We start from the raw sequence: 23,362 nt of genomic DNA, 5'->3' as shown, positions 1-23,362 counted from the left end.
ACGTAATTATTCATAGTAGCAGTAGAGAGAGGAAGAAAGCAATAAATAGAGTGAAGTTGTTTTGGACAGCAGCCCCCCCACTCCCCCACATCACACATAATTCCAGTTTCATCCTCACAATTACTGTTGCTTTTGCTGTTAAGAAAATAAGAACTATGCTGGATCAGTCCAAAGTTTATCTAGTGCAGCATCTTACTGCCCACAGGAGCCCACTGGAGGCCTTCAGGAACCCAGCAAGCAAGGTTGCTGCTCTCTAGAAACTGGTATTCAGAGATATATAATCTCTGAACATGGAGACTCCATGTAGCAGTCATGAATAGCCAGGGGCGGATTAAGCTTCTTGCCACCCTTTTACCTTAAACAAAAAAAGGTTTGCCTTTTTAAAATATAAGGTAAAAGGGGGGACTTTCTCCTCATCCGCTCCACCCTTGCTGCAACTGCCGCTGCCCACAGAGAAGGGCAGCAAAATTTGAGGAGGGGCCTATTTACCAGCATCCTGTTCCCACAGCAGTCTTCCAGGTACCTCCAGGATGTCCACAAGCAGGAGAATATAAGAACAGCCCTGCTGGATCAGGACCAAGGCCTATCTAGTCGAATATCCTGTTTTCCATAGTGGCCCACCAGTAGGGGTGTACATGAACTGTTCGCATCAAACTGAGCTGGTTCACATCGAACTGAGCCAGTTCAGAGGCTTAATAGTGAACTGAACTGGAGCTGGTTCAGTCCATGATCAAACCAGACCAAACCCAGTTTGATGTGAACCAGTTCAGCATCAAAGGGCAGGGGGCCAGTGGTGGGGGAGCGGCGAGGAGGGTTGCATAATTTTCTTACTAGCTCCCTGCCACTTACCACTCATCACTCCCACCGCCTGCCACCACCCAGTATACCCCAATCCCCTACAGAATAGCCTGTTAAACAGGACCCCCGCGCAGCAGCAACGTGGTTCCGTTCTCTGTGGATGTGCGGAGTCCATTTGTGTGGCCACGCAAATGCACAGAAACCACACAAATGGCCTCCGAGGCCAGAACCACACTGCCGTCATGCGGGGGCTTTGCTTAAAGGGCTATTCCAGAGGTATGACCTCGAAGGGTGGGAGGTCAGTGGCAGGCAAGTAGCAAGAAAGGTTGTTTATCAAGGCCATTGATGTGGTCTCCATATATTTCCATGGCCACGCCAATGGATTCTGCGCACCCACAGAGGCCAGAACCACACTGCCGCTGCACAGGCTGCCTGTTTAAAAGGCTATTCCAGAGGCAATTGGGGTGTACTGGGGGGCAGCAAGTGGCAGTGAGCTGGTAAGAACATTAAACAACCTTTCTTGCCTCTGTACAAGCCTCTTCCAAGCCATGCAAACTAGTGGCCATCACCACATTCCATGGCAGAGAATTCTATGGATTAATCATGCACTGTATGAAACAATACTTTCTTTTTCATCCTAACTTTCTTGGCCATCAGTTTCATGGGATGACCCTGGTTCTAGTGTTGTGTGTGAGAGAGAGAGAAATATGATCCCTCTCTGCTGTTGCTCCTCTGCAACCGGTATTCAGAGGCCTCCTTTTCTTTGAACATGGATGTAGACTGTAGCCACTTGTCCTCCATTCTCTTATTTCACTTTCTTCTACCAGTCCTGAATCTACTGTCAACCAAATATGTTAGATGACCCCAAATTCTAATATCATGAAGAGTATTCTTCTGTATCAGGCCTGCTCAACTTAGGGCCCCTAGCTGTTTTTGGACTGCAACTCCCACAATCCCCAGCCACAGTGGCCAATAGCCAGGGATTATGGGAGTTGTAGTCCAACATCTGCAGGAGGGCCAGAGTTGAGCAGCCCTGTTCTATATACTTCCTCTGCACCACATATCCTTTTATAAGCCTCTATTATGCCACCCCGTCATCTTTTTAATAAACTTTAAAAAAAAAACCCAAATACTTTTTGCCTGTCCCACTAAAGAGTTGTTCTAAGTTCTTGATCTTCTTGGATGACCATTCCCTGCATCTTTCCCAGCTCTACAAGTAGTTGCTTCCATGCAGCTCTGGTATCACATAAAGCTTCCACTGCTATGGTTGCAACAGATTTCATGGTCATGGACTAAAAATTACACCGATATTTCCTTCTAAGTCTCCTTTGCTGATCTCCCATTGCCATTTTTTTAAAAAAATAATCTCTGGTTCTATGAACCTTGCAAATGCTGGCAAGATCTCAGTTCCTGGTATCAAGGCAGTGGGCCACATGTCCTCCTCCTACTTTTATAGCTCACTTTGTTTTAATCAACCACTTTACAACAACATATTCCCCAGGCTTCTTATCAATTTTGTTAGACTTTTAGTTAAAGGCCACCTCTCCCATGCAATTGATTTTTTCTCAGTTCTTTGCAAGGTTGTCTGAGGCTGATTTTTCACTGTATATAAACATCAAGTGATCAATTGAATTTAAATAAGGCAACATTAATTAATTTTTCTCTCTCCTGGCATGTGTATTCATGGACCAAAGGGATTTTTGCAGCTCAAATCCTAGTCTCTTTTGCATAAATGTTGCATTTTGATGTCCTCTTGATCAGAACTGAAGCAAATTTGGAATGAGACCTGCCCAGAAAGAGTTCAGTAAGTGGGAAGATAGTGTGATATACTTTTAGAGATGTTTTCCAGCTTCTCGGGAAAGCCAGCGGTTATGAACAAAAGAATAGGAATGGTGTTTATTTGAAATAACACACAAGTTAAGCCCAGGGGGCTCTGACTTTTACAACTCAGACAGCCACCTTAAAACAGCTCCAGCAAGCTCTCTTTCCCAGACACAACTAGGAGGCAGATGGCTCTCCTATGACAACCACCCCCAGACAGACAGTTTTGCTTGCACTTTACTAATGAAGGGAAACCGTCTTCTGCCTTGATCCAGCAAAGGGATCCATGTACAAAAGCAGACTGACATAGGCACAGCTGATGCTAGGGCTGTGCATCACATCGAACTGATAATCATCTCTGAGGTGATGCAAGTCCTATCAGATAGAGCTGGTCTTGTGGTAGCAAACATGAATTGCCCCCTTCGGTGTTCCGTCTAAGGCATGCACGTGTGCACGTGCTCACATGTTTTTTGATGTCCACTTAGTTAATTTTAGATCCCGCTCAGGTTGAATCAGGAAGGCCCCATTCTGAATACATGTGTGCACACACTGCCTTGATACTGCCGCCCCGAACAAAATTCATTCCAAACACATGAAAAAAATTAGAGAGAACACTGGCCCACTTTGCTAAGCAGGGTCCACCCTGCTTTGCATTTCCATGGGAGACTACATGTGAGCACTGTAAGATATTCCCCTTAGGGGATATGGCCGCTCTGGGAAGAGCAGAAGGTTCCAAGTTCCCTCCCTGGCTTCTCCAAGATAGGGCTGAGAGAGATTCCTGCTTGCAACCTTGGAGAAGCCACTGCCAGTCTGTGTAGTGCAGGCGATACTGAGCTTGATGGACCAATGGTCTGACTCAGTATATGGCAGCTTCCAATGTCCCTATGATCCATTTCTGTCTGGAAACTATTCTGGATAAACATTCCTTTGATATCGGGAGCCAATTTGATGTCATACTGATTTGTAAAGATTGGAGGTTGGGGTCGTTCTTACCTTAAGTGAAGAACTGGCTTCTGCAAAGAAAGCAGTTGCTTTTTGGTGGCAGAAGCGCTTCAGAATGCTGCCTTTCCTCCTATAGTACCATCTAAAATGCATCAAGACAGGAATTAATATCATGATATGGCATCCTTTTCCTGGTGCATTACTGGGGGGAAATGGCACGCCCTATAACTATATGGTGCTGCGCGGCCATTTCTTTTCTCTATAATGCATCAGGGAAAGGATGCAGTGTCGTGATATGTTGCATTTTAGGGTGGTACAGTGCTGCCTGGTGCATTTTAGGGTGGTACAGTGGAGGAGAAATTGAAATGCTGCTGCTGTGTCTGCTGGAAGACAGCCACTTTCTTTGCGAAAGATCAGGCCTTCGTTTAAGTTAAGCACCCCTCCCATCCTGACGCATGAAGCTGATAACGATCATCAGCTCACCGCTGTTGTTGTTGTTGTTGTTAATAATAATATTTCGATTTCTATACCACCCTTCCAAAAATGGCTCAGGGCGGTTTACACAGAGATATAATAAATAAATAAAATGGATGATTATCAGCTCAATGTAATCCTCCTGACCAGCATCTGCAACTTGCGCGATGTAAGAATGGCCAGGATTGGGACTGGGCTGATAATATGGCCCATGCACAGCCCTCACTGATGCATGTATGCATGCAAATCCCCATTCAGATTGCAAAGCTCATTTGGACCCCACTGAACAGCTGGATGCTTCTGTTGTTATTGCTTAATTCTGTAAAATTGAATATCGTTTAATTTTATATTGGTTAATGTTATTATTTATAACTGAGGAGGAGGAGGATGAGGAGGAGGATGAGAAGTTGGCATTGTCCATTGCCAACCAATAATAAGTGGTTGGCAATGTTCTGCTTGTGTCCTAGTGAAAGGAGATCACATAGCCATGCAACATCATGGGGATTTTTGGAATTACGCTAATATGCTATTGCAGTATTTCATCAAAATTCCCTTCAGAATGTAGGATGTGTGCCATAGCTTGTACCAGCATAATGCTTGTCTGGGTGCAAGCCTCAGACTTTGCACAAACAGCTAGCTCAACAGATTGTCCCCAACGCAACGGACTTGTACATGGGCACTGCAGTTTAGGACACAGATCATTATTATTTGTTTCTCGTACAAAAGATGAGAAAAGACACAAAACGGTAACAGGCAGTGCAATTTCAAGCAGTTAGATACCTAAACTGACTTCCATAACTTCAGTACAATTATTCACTGTCTAATTACAACTCCTCAGATACCTGTTATTGACACATATCCTGATTAACACACTGAAAGAGTTGCTTTTAAAAGTTCACCAAATAGCTACAATACATGAGAGTCGCCAGCTCAAATCCGTCAACAGTGATACTGGAAGCCTCCTTTGATGTGAATAAGGGTGTGGTCTCATCTGGAGCCACCAGAGGATGAGCTGTGCATAATTTAAAGTGGATCTAGGGCTCGCAATGCACAGTGTAGATTCCAAGGACCATGCTTTCAGACATTTGCACATGAACAAGCAGTTATAACTCAAAACATTGAATCCATTCAATTAATTAATCACATATTCCCAAAACATCAATACAGCTAATTTTCAAAGAAAGCAAGAGATAACTACAATTTAAACAAAACAAATCCTGTCCCCAGGTTATGCCAGCTCAGTGGGATAGGATCACTCCTACATTTTCTTGCACTCACAGAGCACAACACTACACTGGGTGGGGGCAGAGATTCACAAGCACAGCAATACCCTTGTGCCAATGTGAGATTACTGTCAGCATAACCCTTATGCTGCTAGGACCCTGCCAGACTCTGTTGCAGCCACTTTCACTCAAACAGATGTGGCACTTTTAGCTAAAAGAAGGAGGATATTGCCACTGCCTGAAATATCAATAACTTGCCCCTCACCCCCATGCCAAAACTTTTGATGAAGTATATGCCCCCCCCCATTAACTTTCCCAACCCTCCTTCATTTTCACTGCCTGCAAGAGGCATGATAAGCATGCTGGAATTTGGGTTGGCAGTAGTGTGTATCATTGCAATCACCACATTTTCTTTCCCAACAGATGAAGTTCTTCCCAAGATTGGCATCCAGGGGACTATACTGTCAGTAGGAGAGTGGAGAGGTTTGTGGAGGATAGATTTAGAATGGATCACCTAAGGGTTTTTCAGAAGGCAATAAGCTCTTTTGAGAAGAGCTTGCAAGTCTGGTGAGTCTGTCATCTTTTTCAGCAGGCAGATGGACAGCAGGGAACCCCTGAAATTTTCACACTGCCCTCTCTGCCAGTCTTTCTGAGATTAACTCACCCTTTTCCCCATTGACCAGAAAAGTTGTATTGAAAAGTAGAATTGAAAAGAAGTGAGTTCATCTCACAAAGCAAGAGCTGGCTGGCAGGTGGCACTGCGGAGATCATTTGAGGTCCCACTAGGGATGCGAGTGAAACACAATTCGGAAAATGATTCACGACACATCCCTTTAAAATTGAGGGATTACACATCCCCTCTAACACGGGGGAGAGAAGGTTGATACCTGCTTCTCCTCTGCTCGCCACCACTTCTAATTGTGGAACTCGCCCCAGCTATGCTCGCATGCTGGTGGGGCATCTTCCAGCTGCCCCCACACAATGCCAGCATGCACATGGGCTCTGTGCATGTGTGGCAGCCATGTGCATGTGGACATCATGCAAGGGCAGCTGGGAGATGCCCTGCCAGTGTGTGAGCACTGGGGGGAGCACCATGATTACAGAAGTGGTGGCAAGTGGAGGAGGAGCAGGTATGGACTTGGTCTGCATGTTAAAGGGGATGTGTAATCCCTCCATTTTAAAGGGATGTGCCATGATTTGGTGTCTAAATCTTACTTCATTCACATCCCTAGATCCCACTGGCCATCTGACCTGTGCATAAGATCCAACTGGAAAAGACGTCTGGAAGTCTGTGGGAGTGTCTGGATGCTAAGCTAAGTAAGCTCCCACCTAGAACTTCCTCAGAAGCTCTTCTGACCCATCTTATTGCCATATGGGACAACCCTATATCAGGGTGTCCAGCCAGAGACTCTATAGTCTCTGAGTCTATAAAGCTATAGACTCTATATAGCTTGGACCCACAACTTGTATCATTCCCAGCCACAATGTCCAATAGCCAAGGGTGACTGGAGCAGGTGAAAGGCCACAGGTTGACCAACCCTAACCGAAGTCATAGCAATGTTTGTCAGTTTTACCTCAAATGTCCCCATGATGGGAGGACAATGGGTTGTGCATCCCCACCAGGGATGACGGACTGTCTTTCACCTGTGTGGCCTTGCCACTGGAATGGCAAAGGTAAATAGGGAACAGTCCCAGTAACTCACTGTTTTCCTGGCTGTTCCCTCCCCCATGTACCATGTACTGTAACGTGGAGACAAACACAGCAGTTGGGCCACATGAAAAAAAGCATGGAAGGGGGCAGATAACAAAATCTTCAGGAACAACATACAGTACCTCATGTCTGGGTGAAGGGGCGGGGTGGACAAAAGGCATCCTGGAGCACAACTGAGCCAGACAGTAGCCCTGTTCAGACATTATGTTGTACAAGTGTACAGATGTCTGCACAGTTGTATGTGATTATGTGTGAATGGTTCTACTTGTGCTCAGTTTAAAGTGAACTTGAGTACAGGCCCCTCAAATGCATGGCACAGATAGAAAATGTACTGCTATACCTGTGTTTAACTTGATGTGTAGATAACTGTACTGTGTATAGATCTGTACCTGTGTACACTGTACACTCATTGTACAAGTGTTTAATGCAATGTGTGAATAGGCCTAATAAGGACAAGGATAGTGTTGCGAGGCGCAATCAGACATGAGAGGCGAAGCCAGACTACCTACAAAGCTTACCTTTTCCCACTGTGACGTGCAGTGACTGCAGGACTTGCCTCAGTAATCAGATGCAAGGAGACTTAATTGCATCATCAAGACTCATCACTGATAGACACAGCAGGATTTCTGAGTCCTGCCCCTTGCCCTGCCCCACATTTGCCCTAGCAACAACCACCCAGCCAAGTAAGTGTGGGAGATGGAGAGTGTGGTGAGGAGCATGTATTTGGGGCTAGTCAGGTTAGTGTCTGTGTGGTGTGAGTGTGTGCATACAAAAGAGAGAGAGAGAGAGAGAGAGAGAGAGAGAGACTGATGGGAAGAGAGGGCCATAGGGCTGTTCGCACAACCCTGAACATGGTCAGAGTAGAACCCAGCCAGGGAAGGAGAGCTGTGCGCACCCCTGATCAGCGGTTGTGTGAACTCAAAAAACAAGGTAAGGGTGGAGAGTGATCATGCAGGAGGTAGGAGTTGGGTGGGGAGGATTTTCATCCACCCTTAGTAAAACGCCAGGGAGAGAATGTGAATATGGCACACCCATCCTACCTGGCTCCCACCTCCCACACAATCACATTCCCCTCCTCTTACCTTAATTTTTGAGTTCACATGAGCACCAATTCGGAGTGTGCCCAGCTCTCCTACCCTGGTTGGGTGTTCCTGCGACCCTATATAGGGTCATGCGGACAGCCCTCCTAATTCTGTGCATATTTACTTCAAAGTAGGTCTCGCAGGCCAGCTTCACATGTACACCTTAACAGCAGTTAATACCAACTGGAGTTAAAATTCCAAACTCCCAATTCGCCCCAGAGACGTACAGCTAACAAAACACCAGTTCCAGGATATCCCAGCAAGCGACGCAGCCCAGCTGCGGGCAAAGCATCACAACAACGGCAAAGTGGCTGTGACTGGCCACAATCTCAAAGGGGGCGTGTCCTTCATGCTCCACTAGTTTCCTCGGGCAGATGACAGCTTAGCCCTTTCCTCATTTTGCTCCTAGTTATGTTATCCTCATTTTTTAAAAAACTATTTAATGTTTTTTGACATTTTGTACTTTACAAACATCTTTCCCAGTTCATTTTCCATCTCTTCTCCACCCCCAAGCCAGACCTTTCGCACTGCGCATGCTGGGGGGGAGGTGAGAGAAGAACAGAGGGAAAGGGAAAGAGGGAGAAGGGGAGGGAGGGAAGAAGAGAAGGAATACACACTGTTGAAACAATAGATGTGGGTAAATCAAAAGGGTTTTTATGCGGTGCTAGGGCAGATAACACATGCATCCAGGACTGCTTCCTCCATGAAGTGCAGAGAGGAGGAGAGGGGTGGTGAACATGGCATGCAAGGTCCCCTCTTTATTCTCTATAAAGCAGTTAACTTTTCCTCTCCTCTTTTCCCCATCTTCCTCTATTTTGTGTTTTTTATTAAGGAAACATAGCAGCAGAGAGAGGTGTTCAATGCAGTCCTTTTCCCCACCCCTTTTGTATTCTCCTCTCTCCCCTTCCAAGCAAGCAAGCAAGCAATGGAGCAGTCCAGGGCAGGGAGAGGGAACTGTTCCTCTTACTTAAGAGGAAGTCCATTGAATGAAATCATTTACTTCTGCATAATCCCAGAACAGTTTGCAGGCTTGTTGGGATTACTCAGAAGTAAATGGTTTAGTTCAATGGGCTTCCTCTTAAGTAAGAAAGAGTGCATAGGATTTCAGAAGTGTGACTTGCTTTTAGAGGGTGTGTGTGTGTGTGTGTGTGTGTGTGTGTGTGTGTGTGTGTGTGACTTCTAATTGCAAGAAACACACTGGATATAGAAAGAATGATTTTACTTTACTGGGAAACAAAATACTTTACAGCACCCTGTAGCAGGAATTAGTAAGAGGTTTGTGTCTCTTTAAATTTCATGAAAGAATAGAGAAGAAAGAGAAAGATGTGGGGGCAGTACTGAATCTTTGAGAGGTAATTGCTGTCAGACAGAAGTGCTTAACTGCAGTTATGGGCGAGTCAGCATTCGGGTGTAACTCTTCTGCAGCAAAACCGCAGTTATCAGCAGCGAACCATTGAGAAAACCTCAGGTCCCGATTGGAGTTTGTCGGAGCAAACTGGAGTTAATCTTTGATCCTTAATAGGGGTCTTGTGTGTTCAGGCATACTAGAGTTAAAAGCTCTGGCAGTTTTTACTGTGGTTAAAGTGTACATGTGAACCAGCCCACTGTTTTTTGGAGCTTACTCTCCGTGAATTGTGCCTATGACTGTAGCCAAATAAAGGAAGTGTGAAGACTGAATACGTTAGTGTCATGCTATAGTTTCCTGCACCTGCATATGATTTCTAAACGCTGATATGCTCCAAATTGCTTCCAGATAATATTTGATATCTTAAGTGCACTGAGTTTACCTAGGAAAACATTTCTGTTGTTGAATCAGTACTGAAATGCTACCATTTGTGTGCCCACAGATATCTTTAGTCAGAGGAGAAACGTAAATTTTTACTTATTAGACACACACGGCAGACAGAAGTCAGTCAAAACCTACCTTTGGTTCAATCTAATTGCACACAAGAAAATTTCATTTACTTCATTTCTGCATCTCCATGTTTCCATCTGAAGTTATTGCACTCCAGGAGCAAGATATACCACAACTTAGGTGCCATCAACAAAAAGGCCCTGTCCAAGGCCACTTCCAGGGTTCTGCACTGTCCCATGTACCACACTTCCTGGGGTAGTAGAACCCAAAACAGAGTCCCTCCAGCCCAAGGTTCTCAGTGTTTGGGCAGGTCCATATGGGAGAAAGAGGTCTTTCCGTATCCTGGTCCTAACCTATTAAGCTACCATGTAGTTACAAGAAAAAGCAATCTGGCATATTTCCCTTTAAATGTTGTACTACAAGTCACTGGAGCCAAAACAGCCTTTTAAAAAAATGAACAGTGTACTCTGATCCCTTAACTCTCAGCCACACCAATTAAAACTTGCAATTAACATTCTCACCATTTAAAATTGGATTCCATTTTAGAAGACAAACCATAAGGGAGGCAAACACAACAGACTGGATGTTAGCACACTACAGCTTTATTTTGGGCTTTGAAGAAAGGTTAAGTGGATAAGTGCAGGTTAGGCCAACAATACAGAAAGCCCAAACTGAGAGCAATATTTTCCCCAATTATTGACAGCAATTCAAGCCAGCATGCAAGTGAGATGAGTCCTGTGATCCCTGTTCTCACCACCCAAAATTACTGTGAGTGTAGAGGGATCTTTTATAAATTTTGAAAGGGATCTAAGAAGATAGCAAGCAGCCAGCCTCAAACAAAGACAATAAGAAAGGAATCAATACTTCAGGGAAACCCTTGACTTCTGATAGCCCATTAAACAGATTATATAGTCCTCCTCAGAACAAGGGATGTGTGCACTGGTTTGACCTCAAGCCAGTTCAACATCAAGGACTTGCCCTCGAGCCCGACTGGGCCTGGTTCAGCTCGAGGTTGAGCAGAACGCCTCGGACCAACTCGGGGCCAGTTCAAGGGTCCTATGATGGGAATTTTTTTTATTTAAAAAAACTTACCATCTCTGGCAGCCTCTGGAGGTGCTCGAAACAGGGGTTCCTCTATGCTTTCCTGGGATCTACCCTCAGTAGATCCATTGCTCTGATCCCAAATCTAGGAGCATGCCACACCTTCAAGGTAGGCTGCCTCGAGCTGAAGACTGATCTAAAGCCACTGATGAGGCTTAGACATGGCTTCTACAACCTAAAACTGTCTGACTTGGGACTTACAGGCACTGCACAGCCAGAGTCCACACAACACAGCTCTAGACAAGATATTATTCTGAAATCAGCTCAACAGTAGTGAATGACCTTATGAGGCGCATGGGGAAGAGTTTTGCAAGTAACCCAGTGAAATCAGACTGAAGCCACTTCTAAATATATTAACTTTATTATATAACAAGGGTTGCACACAGAATAAGGAATGGGGGGAAATAGAGGAAACTGGTAGCAAATAAGGCACACCGGAATTCAAAAGAAAATACAAAAACATTAACTACCTAGCACTGAATTTTGCATTAGTCTATCAGTAGGCAGGTCATAGGAACATAGGAAGCTGCCATAAAATGAGTCAGACCATTGGTCTATCTAGCTCACTATTGTCTACACAGACTGGCAGTGGCTTCTCCAAGGTTGCAGGCAGGAATCTCTCTCAGCCCTATCTTGGAGATGCCAGGGAGGGAGATTGAAACCTTCTGTGCAATCCTGGCAGCCCAGAGTGACTCCATCCCCTTAGGGGAATATGTTACAGTGCTCACGCATGTAGTCCCCCATTCATATGCAACCAGGGCAGACTCTGCTTAGCTAAGGGGATAAGTCATGCTTACTACCACAAGACCAGCTCTCTCTACAGCTTCTTCCCTCGAACACCCACTTGCAGATGGAAAAGTGTCACAACCCGGCCACACAAATGGCTGGTGCGCATGCCAAAAAGGCCCCAGAACAGGCCCAAACAGCCCTTTTAAAATGGGGGGAGGCTGACGAGTGGAGGGGGAACCACCGGAGACCTCCCTCATGTGGCCACGGAGCACCCCCAGAGGGTGTAAGCTTTTTAAAAAAAATTCACACACACATCCTCAAGCCAGGGCAAACCAGTTTCGACTTGAGCCAGACCAGGGCCTGGCTCAACGTGCAGAAAACTGGACCCAGTTTGGTTTGAGTCTGGTTGTACTTGAACCGAGTTTCCCAGTTTTGTGCAAACCCTTACTCAGAACCCCTTTCCATGCATTCAGGGATCATGCCTGATTGTTTAAACAAGTGTTTAAAGGATGTATGAAGAGCCATTCGGATGAACAGCCCCCACATGTGATCAGGGGACATGCCGGAAGGGCAAAGGAACATCCACTGAGGACGTCCCGGCAGCAGCACCTTAGCATGCCCCCTCCTTCTTCATGTGTGCTGCCATGAGAATTGTTTGAAGCAGCCCATTGAAATAACTCTGAAGCCCTCTTCTGACTTGCAAAGAGAGAAGGGGCACAATACTTGTGTACAGCATCCTGAGACTGTGCTGGCAAGCCCTGTACCACTCCAGTGCTGATGTACCAAGTAATCTCATGCTGCCACCTTATCCAAACTTATGGCATTTGTCTGATGAGGCAAACACCGTATCTGTGATGGAGGTCATTTCCTTGATTGGAAGGTGCCCCCGCCTTCTGATCATGGAAGGAGCCCCCATCACACTGGAGGTATCTGCCTCTTTGGGCAAACACCATAATAATGGAGAGCAGAGGAAAGAAGGTTGATACTTCTCAGTGCATCAGGCTTCCAGACGTGCTCTTGGCATGCTGTACCTGAGTACATCATCCCTTTTATTTTATGCAAGTCTGAAGAGTGCTAAAGAAGAACAAGTACGGAAGGAACCCGACTCCAGATAGCTGACTCTACAACTTTAGCACTCAGGAAAAGTCACTTCTCAGCCCTGCACTGTCATCTCAGTGACTAGCTGAGGCCCACCAGACCATGCTTTAGGGATGTGCATAAAACCGGTTCTCCTGGTTCGGTTCGGATCCGAACCGGGTCCGAACCGGACCAGGGTGGTTCGGTTTTGGTTTTGCCGAACCACCGCCCCGGTTCGGATCTGAACCGAACTGGTTCGGATCTCAAAAAATAGCTGGTTTGAAAGGGGACCTTGTGTTCTACCTGCCACCCAAATTTCAAGTCGATTGGACCTTCCTCTGATATTTGGCGATTTTTTAAAGTTTTAGTGACTTTGGGGCAGCTCGGGGGCATAGCATGGGATCTGGGCAAAAGGAGTGGGGTGGGGTGGTAGGGCCTAATGGGTGCAGGCTACCACCCCAATTTCAGGGGGATTGGGCAAAGGGCTGATTTTTGGTAAATTTCTGAAAATTTCATGTCTTTGGGGCAGATTGGGGCATATTGGGGCAGAAAGTGGGGGCTGGGGCAGAATAGTGGGGTGTGGTGGTAGTGCCTAATGGGTGGAGGCTACCACCCCAATTTCAGGGGGTTTGGACAAAGGGGTGATTTTTTGAGAATTTTTGAAGTTTTAGTGACTTTGGGGCAGTTTGGGGGCAGAAAGTGGATCTGCCCCAAAATAGTGGGGTGGGGTGGTAGTGCCTAATGGGTGGAGGCTACCACCCATCCCCAATTTAAGAGTGATTGGGCAGAGGGGTGAATTATGGTGAATAGAAAAGGTGTGAATTCTCATTCTATCATAGCAAATGAGATATTTTTCAAATAAACAACTCTCATGACCCCACTTTTACTTTTTCACACTTTCCTTTACTATGAATAATATGAGGAAGTAATCAATTTAGCACACTTCACCTTATGAAGACAAACCTCATACAAATAAATTCACCATAATTCACCCCTCTGCCCAATCACTCTTAAATTGGGGATGGGTGGTAGCCTCCACCCATTAGGCACTATCTACCAGCCCACCCCACTCCTTTGGGGCAGATCCACTTTCTGCCCCCAATCTGCCCCAAAGACACCCAAACTTCAAAAATTCTCAAAAAATCAGCCCTCTGCCCAATCCCCCTGAAATTGGGGTGGTAGCCTCCACCCATTAGGCACTACCACCCCACCCCACTATTTTGGGGCAGATCCACTTTCTGCCCCCAAACTGCCCCAAAGTCACTAAAACTTCAAAAATTCTCAAAAAAATCACCCCTTTGTCCAAACCCCCTGAAATTGGGGTGGTAGCCTCCACCCATTAGGCACTACCATCACACCCCACTATTCTGCCCCAGGCCCCACTTTCTGCCCCAATATGCCCCAATATGCCCCAAAGATATGAAATTTTCAGAAATTTACCAAAAATCAGCCCTTTGCCCAATCCCCCTGAAATTGGGGTGGTAGCCTGCACCCATTAGGCACTACCACCCCACCCCACTCCTTTTGCCCAGATCCCATGCTATGCCCCCGAACTGCCCCAAAGTCACTAAAACTTTAAAAATTCACCAAAAATCAGCCCTTTGCCCAATCCCCCTGAAATTGGGGTGATAGACTCTACCCATTGGGCACTACCACCCCACCCCAAAATTTTGCCCCTGGGCCCCTTTTTACCCCCCCAAATCGATTCGGATTCAGATTCAGATTAAATCCGAATCCGAACCAAATCAAGGGTGATTCGGGTGACCCAGATTCGGGCACAAAACAGAACAGGGGTGATTCGGTTCGGGTCCGAGCCAAATCACCCGAAATCCCAAATTGCACACCCCTACTAAGCACACACACAGAGAAGAAGCAGGAGGCGGAGTGTGGATTCTATGATAGCATATTAGAGTGGATTGATGGTGTCTCATTGAAAATCTCATTTGCTATCATAGAATCCACACTCAATACCTCAGAAACAAGAGAACCCTGTACCCATGGGGGTGCCCCTACCAGAGATCCCTGTACCCCATGGGTTAGAAACCCATGGGGGTGGTTGGCACCCTATGTGCACTACACCACCACTTGCTCTGGGCCACCCCAGCACCCCCATGTGCACTTATAGGGCTGCTGAAAGCTCCATTATAACTTATTATGAGGAAAAACCTTAAAGACGCGTAAACTTCAAAAATCACTTAAAAATCACCTCTTTGCCCAATTCCTTTCAAATAATTCTGATAGCTTCCTTGCCCACCCTAGGAACTACCACCCACCACACTGCACTCTACGACACCCCTTTCCCCCCGATGTGAAGCTATACATTTGCTGCAATCCTAATTATTCTCTATGAGGAATTCAAAAACACTTAACAATTCACCAATAATCAGAGGAGTGTCCAATTGCCTTGAGATTTTTTGGGTGGTAGGCACCCATGCCTGTCTACCACCCACCCTGCTTTTGTGCTCCTAGGTCCTCCACAACAGGGGATATGGACTGGTTCGGGTCCCATTATACTCAATGAGAAAAATAATTAAAAATATTTCAAATATTCATAAAAAATAATAGGGGTGTCTGATTGCTTCAGGGTTTGCATGGTTGTTGGCACCCATGAGTGCTCCACAATAAGAAATAATGGCCTGGTTCGGGTCCCATTATATCCTATGAGAGAAAAATAAAAATATTTTTCAAAAATTCATAAAAAATCGTACGAGTGTCCGATTGCTTTGGGGTTTGGGTGACAGGTACCCCTGGGTGCCAGCTACCATCTGACCAATTTTCAGCTTTCCGAACCGATCCGAACCGGTCCGAACCGGTTCGAAACGAACCACCCCCAGTTCGGTTCGGATTCGAACCGAACCAGGGGTGGTTCGGTTCGATCCGAACCTCCGAACCGGAACCGCTTCGGACCCGAACCGGTTCGGATCCGAACCGGTTCGCACATCCCTACCATGCTTAAGGGTGGAAGGAGTGAGAAGCTCCACAGACAAGCTCCAACTGACAGAAAGGAGGCACAAAGGGACATAATGGATATCACGTCCCACCTCCCCTGAACTGAATAATTGACTAGCTGGAAGATGAATTTCCCCACTGGACAATCGAGTGTCCGCATGACATTTAAATCTCTTGCCAAATCACTCGGCCATCGTCAATTCCAAGAAGGGTCATTCTCTCTCTCCCTCACTTGGAGTGAGGGAGAGAAGGAAAACACTCAGCTGGCAAATAAAGTGTAGGTGGGGAACTGTGGGTCCTTCCCAGCTGGTGCTTTGCTCACTTGCTGGCTGCTTTCTTTCTCTCCCTAGCTTAGAACAAGCAGAGTTGCAAACTGATTAAAGTTGCAGCTCTACTTATAACCAAGAGGAATGATCACTCTGGGTGACCAGGGAATAGAAGGAGAGCTATTTGCTAAGCAATAGCATGCAAAAAATGTTTCAGTGGTTATTTCCCTATGCAATAAATTCTGGTGATTTGAATTAGTCCACCTGACAGCAATCAACTGTATTTTGTTATTCAGTTAGTTAATCTGTGCAAATATATATTGCACCATACTAGTATAGTACTTTAACACAAACTTACTAATTCTCTGGAAAACCATCTAAAGTCCATTGCCTTAGTCCTGTGATCCCTGGTCTCATCACCCAAAATTACTGTGGGTGCAGAGGGATCTTTTATAAATTTTGAAAGAGATCTAAGAAGATAGCAAGCAGCCAGCCTCAAATAAAGACAATAAGAAAGAAATCAATACTTCAGGGAAACCCTTGGCTTCTGAAAGCCCAATAAACAGATTATGTACTCCTCCTCAGAACTAGGGATGTGTGAACTGGCATATGGGTGATCATATGGATGAGTGATCATGAATATGCCCTAAAAGAACTTGCTGGCTTCTTATGCCAAATAAGAAGCCAGAAAGTTATTTTAGGGCATATGCCTGAATTTTTGAGTCCAAACTGCTCTTCAAATAATAGCAGAAGTGGCTTTCCATGTGGGTGTGGTGTATGTAGAGAAGGAACGGATTCTGTTCTAAGGAAAATAACTTTAAAAATCAATTTGCTATGCAGAGAGCTAACCAGGTATTTCTCTGGATTGTGGCCAGTATCTGTAACATAAATATGTTCACTGGGGTGATGGTTCATTGGGCAAGGATTAAGGAAGTGATCTCTCTTTTATATTTAAAAAATGCTGCCTGCTTTGATGGACACTCAGGCTAAGTAATGGGCATTCAAGGCAAGCAGAGAGTGGCACCCAGCTGTTCAGCAGGCATGGAGTAGGGAGAGGATGTCCACATGCATCTTTGCTTCCCATAGTTTCCTCTAAGTTACAGGACATGGTTCATAGCTGCAGCAAGCATCAGTGAAAAACATGTGATTTCTCTATTATTTACATATGCATTTTTGAAATGGGCAGACAAAACTGCCTTTGTAACTTCAGAATGCATTTGTTCTCCACTTTTGTAGCTGGTCTCTGCTTTTCCTGTGGCTTCTGTAGATTTATTTACTTTTACATGCATAGCCTGTGCTGCCTCCAAGAAGCCCAGAGTGGTGCACATGGTTACAGTTATCCTCCAAAAGCCCTATGAGGAAGGTTATGCTTAGAGATAAGTGTCCCAGAGTCACCCAATGAGTTTCATGACTGAATATAGATTTGAACTTGGATTGAATGGAGATTTGAACTTGGATTACTAACCGCTGTACCACTCTGGCTCAGAGTTCTTTCTTGATGTTGTTATTTATTATTGTTGATGATGTTATTTATTATTATCCTTAGTATTCTCTTTTAAATAGTCAGGCACACAGCCCTGGTGACTTTGGAATGCATTTACTCTCCATAGAAGCAGTCTTTTCTGGCTGGTCTGTGTTTTACTTGTGGCATGTATAGTTCTTTTCCCGAGTGTGGTTATACTGCTGTATTAGATACAAATCTACACACTACTGTAGTCCTGTTAAACACCATAAAGCAACTGATATTTTCCATATTTCTCTGTATCTCTGCTGATGAGCCATTGATATGTGTGTGCTTCTCTGTGTGTGTTTGTATTTTGATCCCACCCATTAGCTACAAATCTGCACTTTGCCAGTTATTGCTAAGGCACCTGCCTAGTCCTGGCTCCACCTCCACAGCTGCCCACTAGGGGTGTGCACAAAACCAGAAAACCCTGTTCAGTTTGACCCAGCCATGCAAATGGCCAGTGCACATGTGTAAAGGCCTCCAAAATGGCTACCACCAGTGCAGAAAGGGCCAAAAAGGCCCTGAAACCGGCCAAAAGGGCCCTTATAAGACCGGGGGGAGGCTGGCGGGGGAGGGGGAACCACCAGACCCCCTCTGTGGCTGCAGAAGCACCCCCCGAGGTCACTGGAGATGGTAAGCTAAGAAACATTGCCACACAGAATCCCTGAACCAGTCCCGAGCCAGTCAGGGGGATTTGGCTCACCCTCGAGCTGGGCCAGCTCAATGACAAACCGGCTTGAGGGCAAGCCGGTTCACACATCCCTACTGCCCAAAACTGGCTACACCTCTCACTAACCCCACCCATCATCTACTCTGCCTAGTGCCCCCGACCAGTCCCAGGAACCACCAGCCACCACTGGACACTATTACAGCCCTGCCGTTGCTGGGACCTACAAGTAGGTCACCACCTGACCTAAGGTGGTTGCACCAATGCACTAACATCATACATCATTTTAGACTGTGAACTGCCCAGGGACATTTTTTGTTTAGGGTGGCATCAGTAACCCACCCTGATTTCCTTCTCAAGTCCAGGGAAGTGATTTGTTTTTATATTGTTTTATAACAACTTAGTCTCGTGGTACTGGGAATTTATTCAGTTTTTACTTTCTTTCACTGCCACCATATGATCACTTATTACCCTGATCTCAGTACTCAACATCTTGGTTATGTAGCCTCGTGAGTGCAGGATAGGCGTATATGTTCAGTGTACAAATGAAACAAAACTTGAGATGTAGAACAAATAGGAATAAGTTTATTATTTCCAACTGATTGGAATAAAGATCTCTGTGAGGCAGGGCATATAAACGTATCTACAAAGTTGCTAAATACATCAGCTGTTTCTCTGAGTGGTTTTTCCTTCTTGATAGCATGAAAAGTTTAAGGAGGTGATATAACTGGAAGAGAGGTAAATACAACATGGTTTGTAGACTCAGTGAATTTCCCCAGAATTCCTTGTCTGCTACTAGGAGGTTTCACCTCTGGGCACCTTTTACAGCCAGGATTTCTTTCCCAGGCTTAACACTCCCCCACTTTTAGATCATCATCATCATCATCATTATTAACATCTTATATCCCACTCTTCCTCCAAGGAGCCTAGAGCGGTGTACTACATACTTAAGTTTCTCCTCACAACAACCCTGTGAAATAGGTTATGCTGAGAGAGAAATGACTGGCCCAGAGCCACCCAGCTAGTATCGTGGCTGAATGGGGATTTGAACTCGGGTCTCTGGTTCCACAGTCTCCACACATTCTTATGTTTCTTTTTAGATTGTGAGCCCTTTGGGGACAGGGATCCATTTTAAAAATTGATTATTCCTCTATTTAAACTGCTTTGGAAACTTTTGTTGGAAAAAAAACAAAAATATTTTGGTTGAAAATATTTTTGTTAAAAAAATATTTACAAATATAAATATTTGTAAATTAGTAAATAAATCCACCAATCAAGTTTCACATAAACCCCTGAACAATCTCTCAGCTATGCTCTGTCCAACCTTTCACTGCTAACCCTTAGCTCCCACAACTGTCCTTATTTAAATCCATCCCCCAGAACATTCTGTGCCTGGTTACTATGGCAACACGCATTCTCACGCACTCACTCTCCAGCTCCTATATGTACGTTCCATTACAGGCAGTATAGAAATGTACTAAATAAAATAATAAATAACTAGCTTAACCATCTGGGCGCTAGTATTTGATTGCTCCCCTCATCCCCCGCCACAGCCCCCCTGACCTCAGAGATCTCTCCAACCTCACTCCTGATCCTCCTTCTCCATCTGGTTGCTTCCATCCCCCTTATCCCTCTTGGTCACTCCTCCTTGGTCCCTCACTCCTGTACTCCATCTCCCTCGCCCCTCTTGGTCGCGGCTGCAGCGTTGCTGGTGCCTATTGGCCAAGCTGCAGCCCCCTATCCCCAGAGACCTCCCCACCCTCACCCGAGCCCTGCTCCTCCTCCTCCCCACAGGAGCAGCAGCAGCAGTGGTTGACTGGGCCCTTCCTTAAGTATTTAAAAAGAGAGCGAGAGAGAGAGAATTGGTTCTTGTAATGCATGTTCAAGCTAAAGATAGCTCATGGGTCTTAAAATTAAAATGTTGACTATTGGTCTACAAGATTGTTCTATAAAGAGCAGATCCCTCAAATGGATATTTGTTACATTGTAGAAAAGTTGCATGCTACCCTTCCTGGAGAGGAAGCTGAACCCTACAGAAAGACAACCTGAATTCAAGAAAACTTTAACAAGGAATTCCCAAAAGGTAAACCCAGGGATAAAATGGAAACAATGATTTACCAGGGACAGATATCAAAAAAAGCAGGGACATTTAAAGCATGTGCTACCATCAGACACATCACTTCTGTCTAGCAAATTCACTTTGTATCTAAGCAAAAAGAAAGCCTTCTTTTACCTGGGGAACCATATCCAGTGCCTTTGCATTCTCCATAGCTTCTCTTGACTTCTCCAGGATCCCTTAAGGTTCCATGTGCTTGTTTATTCATGAAGAACACCTGCTTTCCTGCAGCCTTGCTCTCTCTGTTTCCCCCTTTGCCTGGGAATCTTTCAACAGCGCGATTATTAATTAATTGACTGTAACTTCCTTGTATGCTCACAACTCAAACAGAAAGGAAAGTTGACCAGCCTCCTTCTGGCAACCAGTCTCCAGAGGGAGGGAAGGACAAAAGTTGTTTGCATTTTCTTGAACACAATATTTTTATTTCAGTTACTTCCTTTAATTGGTTAATCAAAGCTACAATTTAGTAGGCCTGTGCACATTCAGAACATTTGTATTCTGATTCAACCCGATCTGACTTTGACAATTTTGGATTTGGATAATGTGGGCTCTGGTGATGTCCGATATCAAAGAGGGTCCACTGGCACTAGAAATGTGAGGAATGGTGTGGAAATTAGGGAAATCAGTGCTCCATTCTAGGAGTGCTGAACTGTTCTGTCAACCAGTGTTCGAGCCAGTTCGACATGTGCACGTCGGCCATTTGCATAGCAATGCTGACCAGGGCTGCAGGGAGGCACACTGAAGCCCTGTGCACCCACTTTTTGTAAGAGCGCCGGTGGGGGAGGAGGGGAGTGGCAGGACAGGGGCTGGCAGGTAGGCAGTGCCTCCCCTGCCCCTTAAAGAAACCCCCCATCCTCCCAAGATTGCACGAACCATTTTTGTGTACATCCCTAGTGGAAATGACTGTGCTGGAAGTGGTTGCCTCTGCACAGTAGCAACAGGGCACTGCAAATTATCAGAGCATACGACGCACAGCCCTAATATTTGCTAGAACCTACTGATCCACTGTGTTCTCTGTGGAGGTAACTCCTTCCAGATAAATGTATAAGTTCACTTGTGCCTTAGTTCATGCAGCTAAAAGACTACATTCAATACTATCTTTCTAAATGTTTTCTTCAGGTCATGATGAAAGAAACAGCCCAGCAGAACATGGAGAACCACCCTGTTATTAGGACTCTTTATGATCATGTGGATGAGGTGATGTGTTTAGCTCTCCATCCAACAGAACAGATTCTTGCCTCTGGCTCAAGGGATTACACAGTTAAATTGTTTGACTACTCGAAACCATCTGCAAAAAGAGCCTTCAGATATATCCCAGTTAGACCCTGTAATCATTACTTTCTACATACAAATAACTAGTTTTGGCTTAGAAAGCATTTGGCTTAGAAGTTTTGTTCATTTCACTGAACTGTGTAAATGAGTATCTGTGAAGTTAAGACCATCCTAGTATTAAGAAAACCACAGGTTGTAACATTCGATTACATTGTACTTGTGGATGTTGCCATTCAACTGCTATGTATTAAGCCTAAGGACTCAACTAGATGGAACACAGTGTTCTGTGACGTTTTGTCAGACTCTTAAAACAAAAAAACAGAAAAGCAGCATTGCAGATTGCTTCCCACTCACAAGGGAAAAAATGAGTCTCCATATATTTTCCCCACAGGTTAGTTGGGCTGAAAAGGGACCAGAGGGGGGAAATTGGGCAGCCACTCTCTTCTCAGACAGACCACCTACCAAAGTTGCTTATGTTTTTGTTTGGGTTTGGTTCGAGGTTTTATTTTATTTTTAACCAGGAGGAAAGTAAGACAGAATTTGTGTAACATCAAGTTTGGATCTAATTTTTCAGATCATTGATAACATTGAAATCTTATTTTTCAGTTAAATACTGAAGAATTGCATATCCCCATTTTGCACAATTGGCACAAAGATAGACCTCGGCAAACTCAACAGGAGCCACGTAATATACTGAACGAAATAAATGAAATACACAACGTGACTTAATGATCTAGAAAAGGGATGCTTGAAAACTCAATCCCAATTTTATGTATGTGTCCATACATCCAATTACTTACAAATAGCAGATCCTGAACTCTAAATCCACAACTTATTACAGGTCATTACACTTCAAAAACCTGCTAATAAATATGTCTAAACAGGACTAACACACCAACAGAATACATTTAGATGACCCTAAAGATGTTACACATCATATATAATATACTGTATTGCACTTGGTATGGTGAAAACAACTCTGTACATTTGTGATCCATCCACTTGACACGACAAATTCAGCTCAAATGAGGTAAGGTGAAAAAAAACTATTGAGTTTGGCTAGAAAGAATGGCTAGAAATGGACACAGAAGATATCATCCACAATTCTAGGGACCATGAACTATGGCCACCAACCTCCCAGTAGGACAAGGCACATGAAGAGGGAGAATACAAAGAAGCAGGAGCCATATGAACGTAAAGGAACAAATAAAATAAGAGGAAAAAACACATCCATACCTGTGATAGACTGCGACATTTTGTTGCAAGTCTATACTTGTAAGTAAATAATGTATCTGTTCAGCAAAAAATAAATAAAAAATCTTCTCTTAGATCCAGGAGAAACTAAGGGTGCAGTATGCAATCTTGCCCAAGAACATACTTCTGCTTTTGCACAGCTCTTATTTAAGCCACTGGAGCCCACACAAGATATTTTCCTAAGGTGGTGCATCAGCATGTCTCTTACCAATTCTATTTGGTACAGATACATTATTGCCAATTTGATTTTCTTATTGCTGGACCAGAATAAACAGCATCAAAGAGTGTATGTGCCATTTTGCTGTTTGGTAGGCCTGTGAACATTCAGAAAATTCAGATATGGATTTGACCCAATCTAAATTTGACAATATTAGATTTGGGATTTTATGGGCTCTGGCAATATCGGATTGGATTCACATTTAATTTCTTTTAAAATGGTTAAAAATTGGGAATTGTTTTGAGCCAGAACCATTAAAAAAAAATCAGAAACTGAAGCCACTCCTCCTTCTGAAACTGAA

General features: G+C 44.7%; 1 protein-coding gene across 4 annotated transcripts in view; it reads right to left on the bottom strand.

Moving 5' to 3' along the window:
- Window positions 1-23,362, bottom strand: part of LOC128324941 (uncharacterized) — a 223,484-nt gene that overhangs the window by 126,002 nt on the left and 74,120 nt on the right. Inside the window, exon 1 of one of the 4 annotated variants that reach the window (XM_053250165.1) lies at window positions 20,436-20,461. The exons of the other annotated variants lie outside the window; for them this stretch is intronic. Within the exon in view, the coding sequence (XP_053106140.1) occupies window positions 20,436-20,447 (12 nt within the window). The 5' untranslated portion in view covers window positions 20,448-20,461. Of the gene's footprint in view, window positions 1-20,435; window positions 20,462-23,362 lie in introns of those variants that run through there. 4 annotated transcript variants of the gene reach the window in all.

The sequence above is a fragment of the Hemicordylus capensis genome, chromosome 4, assembly GCF_027244095.1.
Source record: "Hemicordylus capensis ecotype Gifberg chromosome 4, rHemCap1.1.pri, whole genome shotgun sequence".
Taxonomy (NCBI): Eukaryota; Metazoa; Chordata; class Lepidosauria; order Squamata; family Cordylidae; genus Hemicordylus; species Hemicordylus capensis.
The sequence above is the reverse complement of the archived record's forward strand: the minus strand, read 5'-3'. Positions and strand labels throughout refer to the sequence as shown.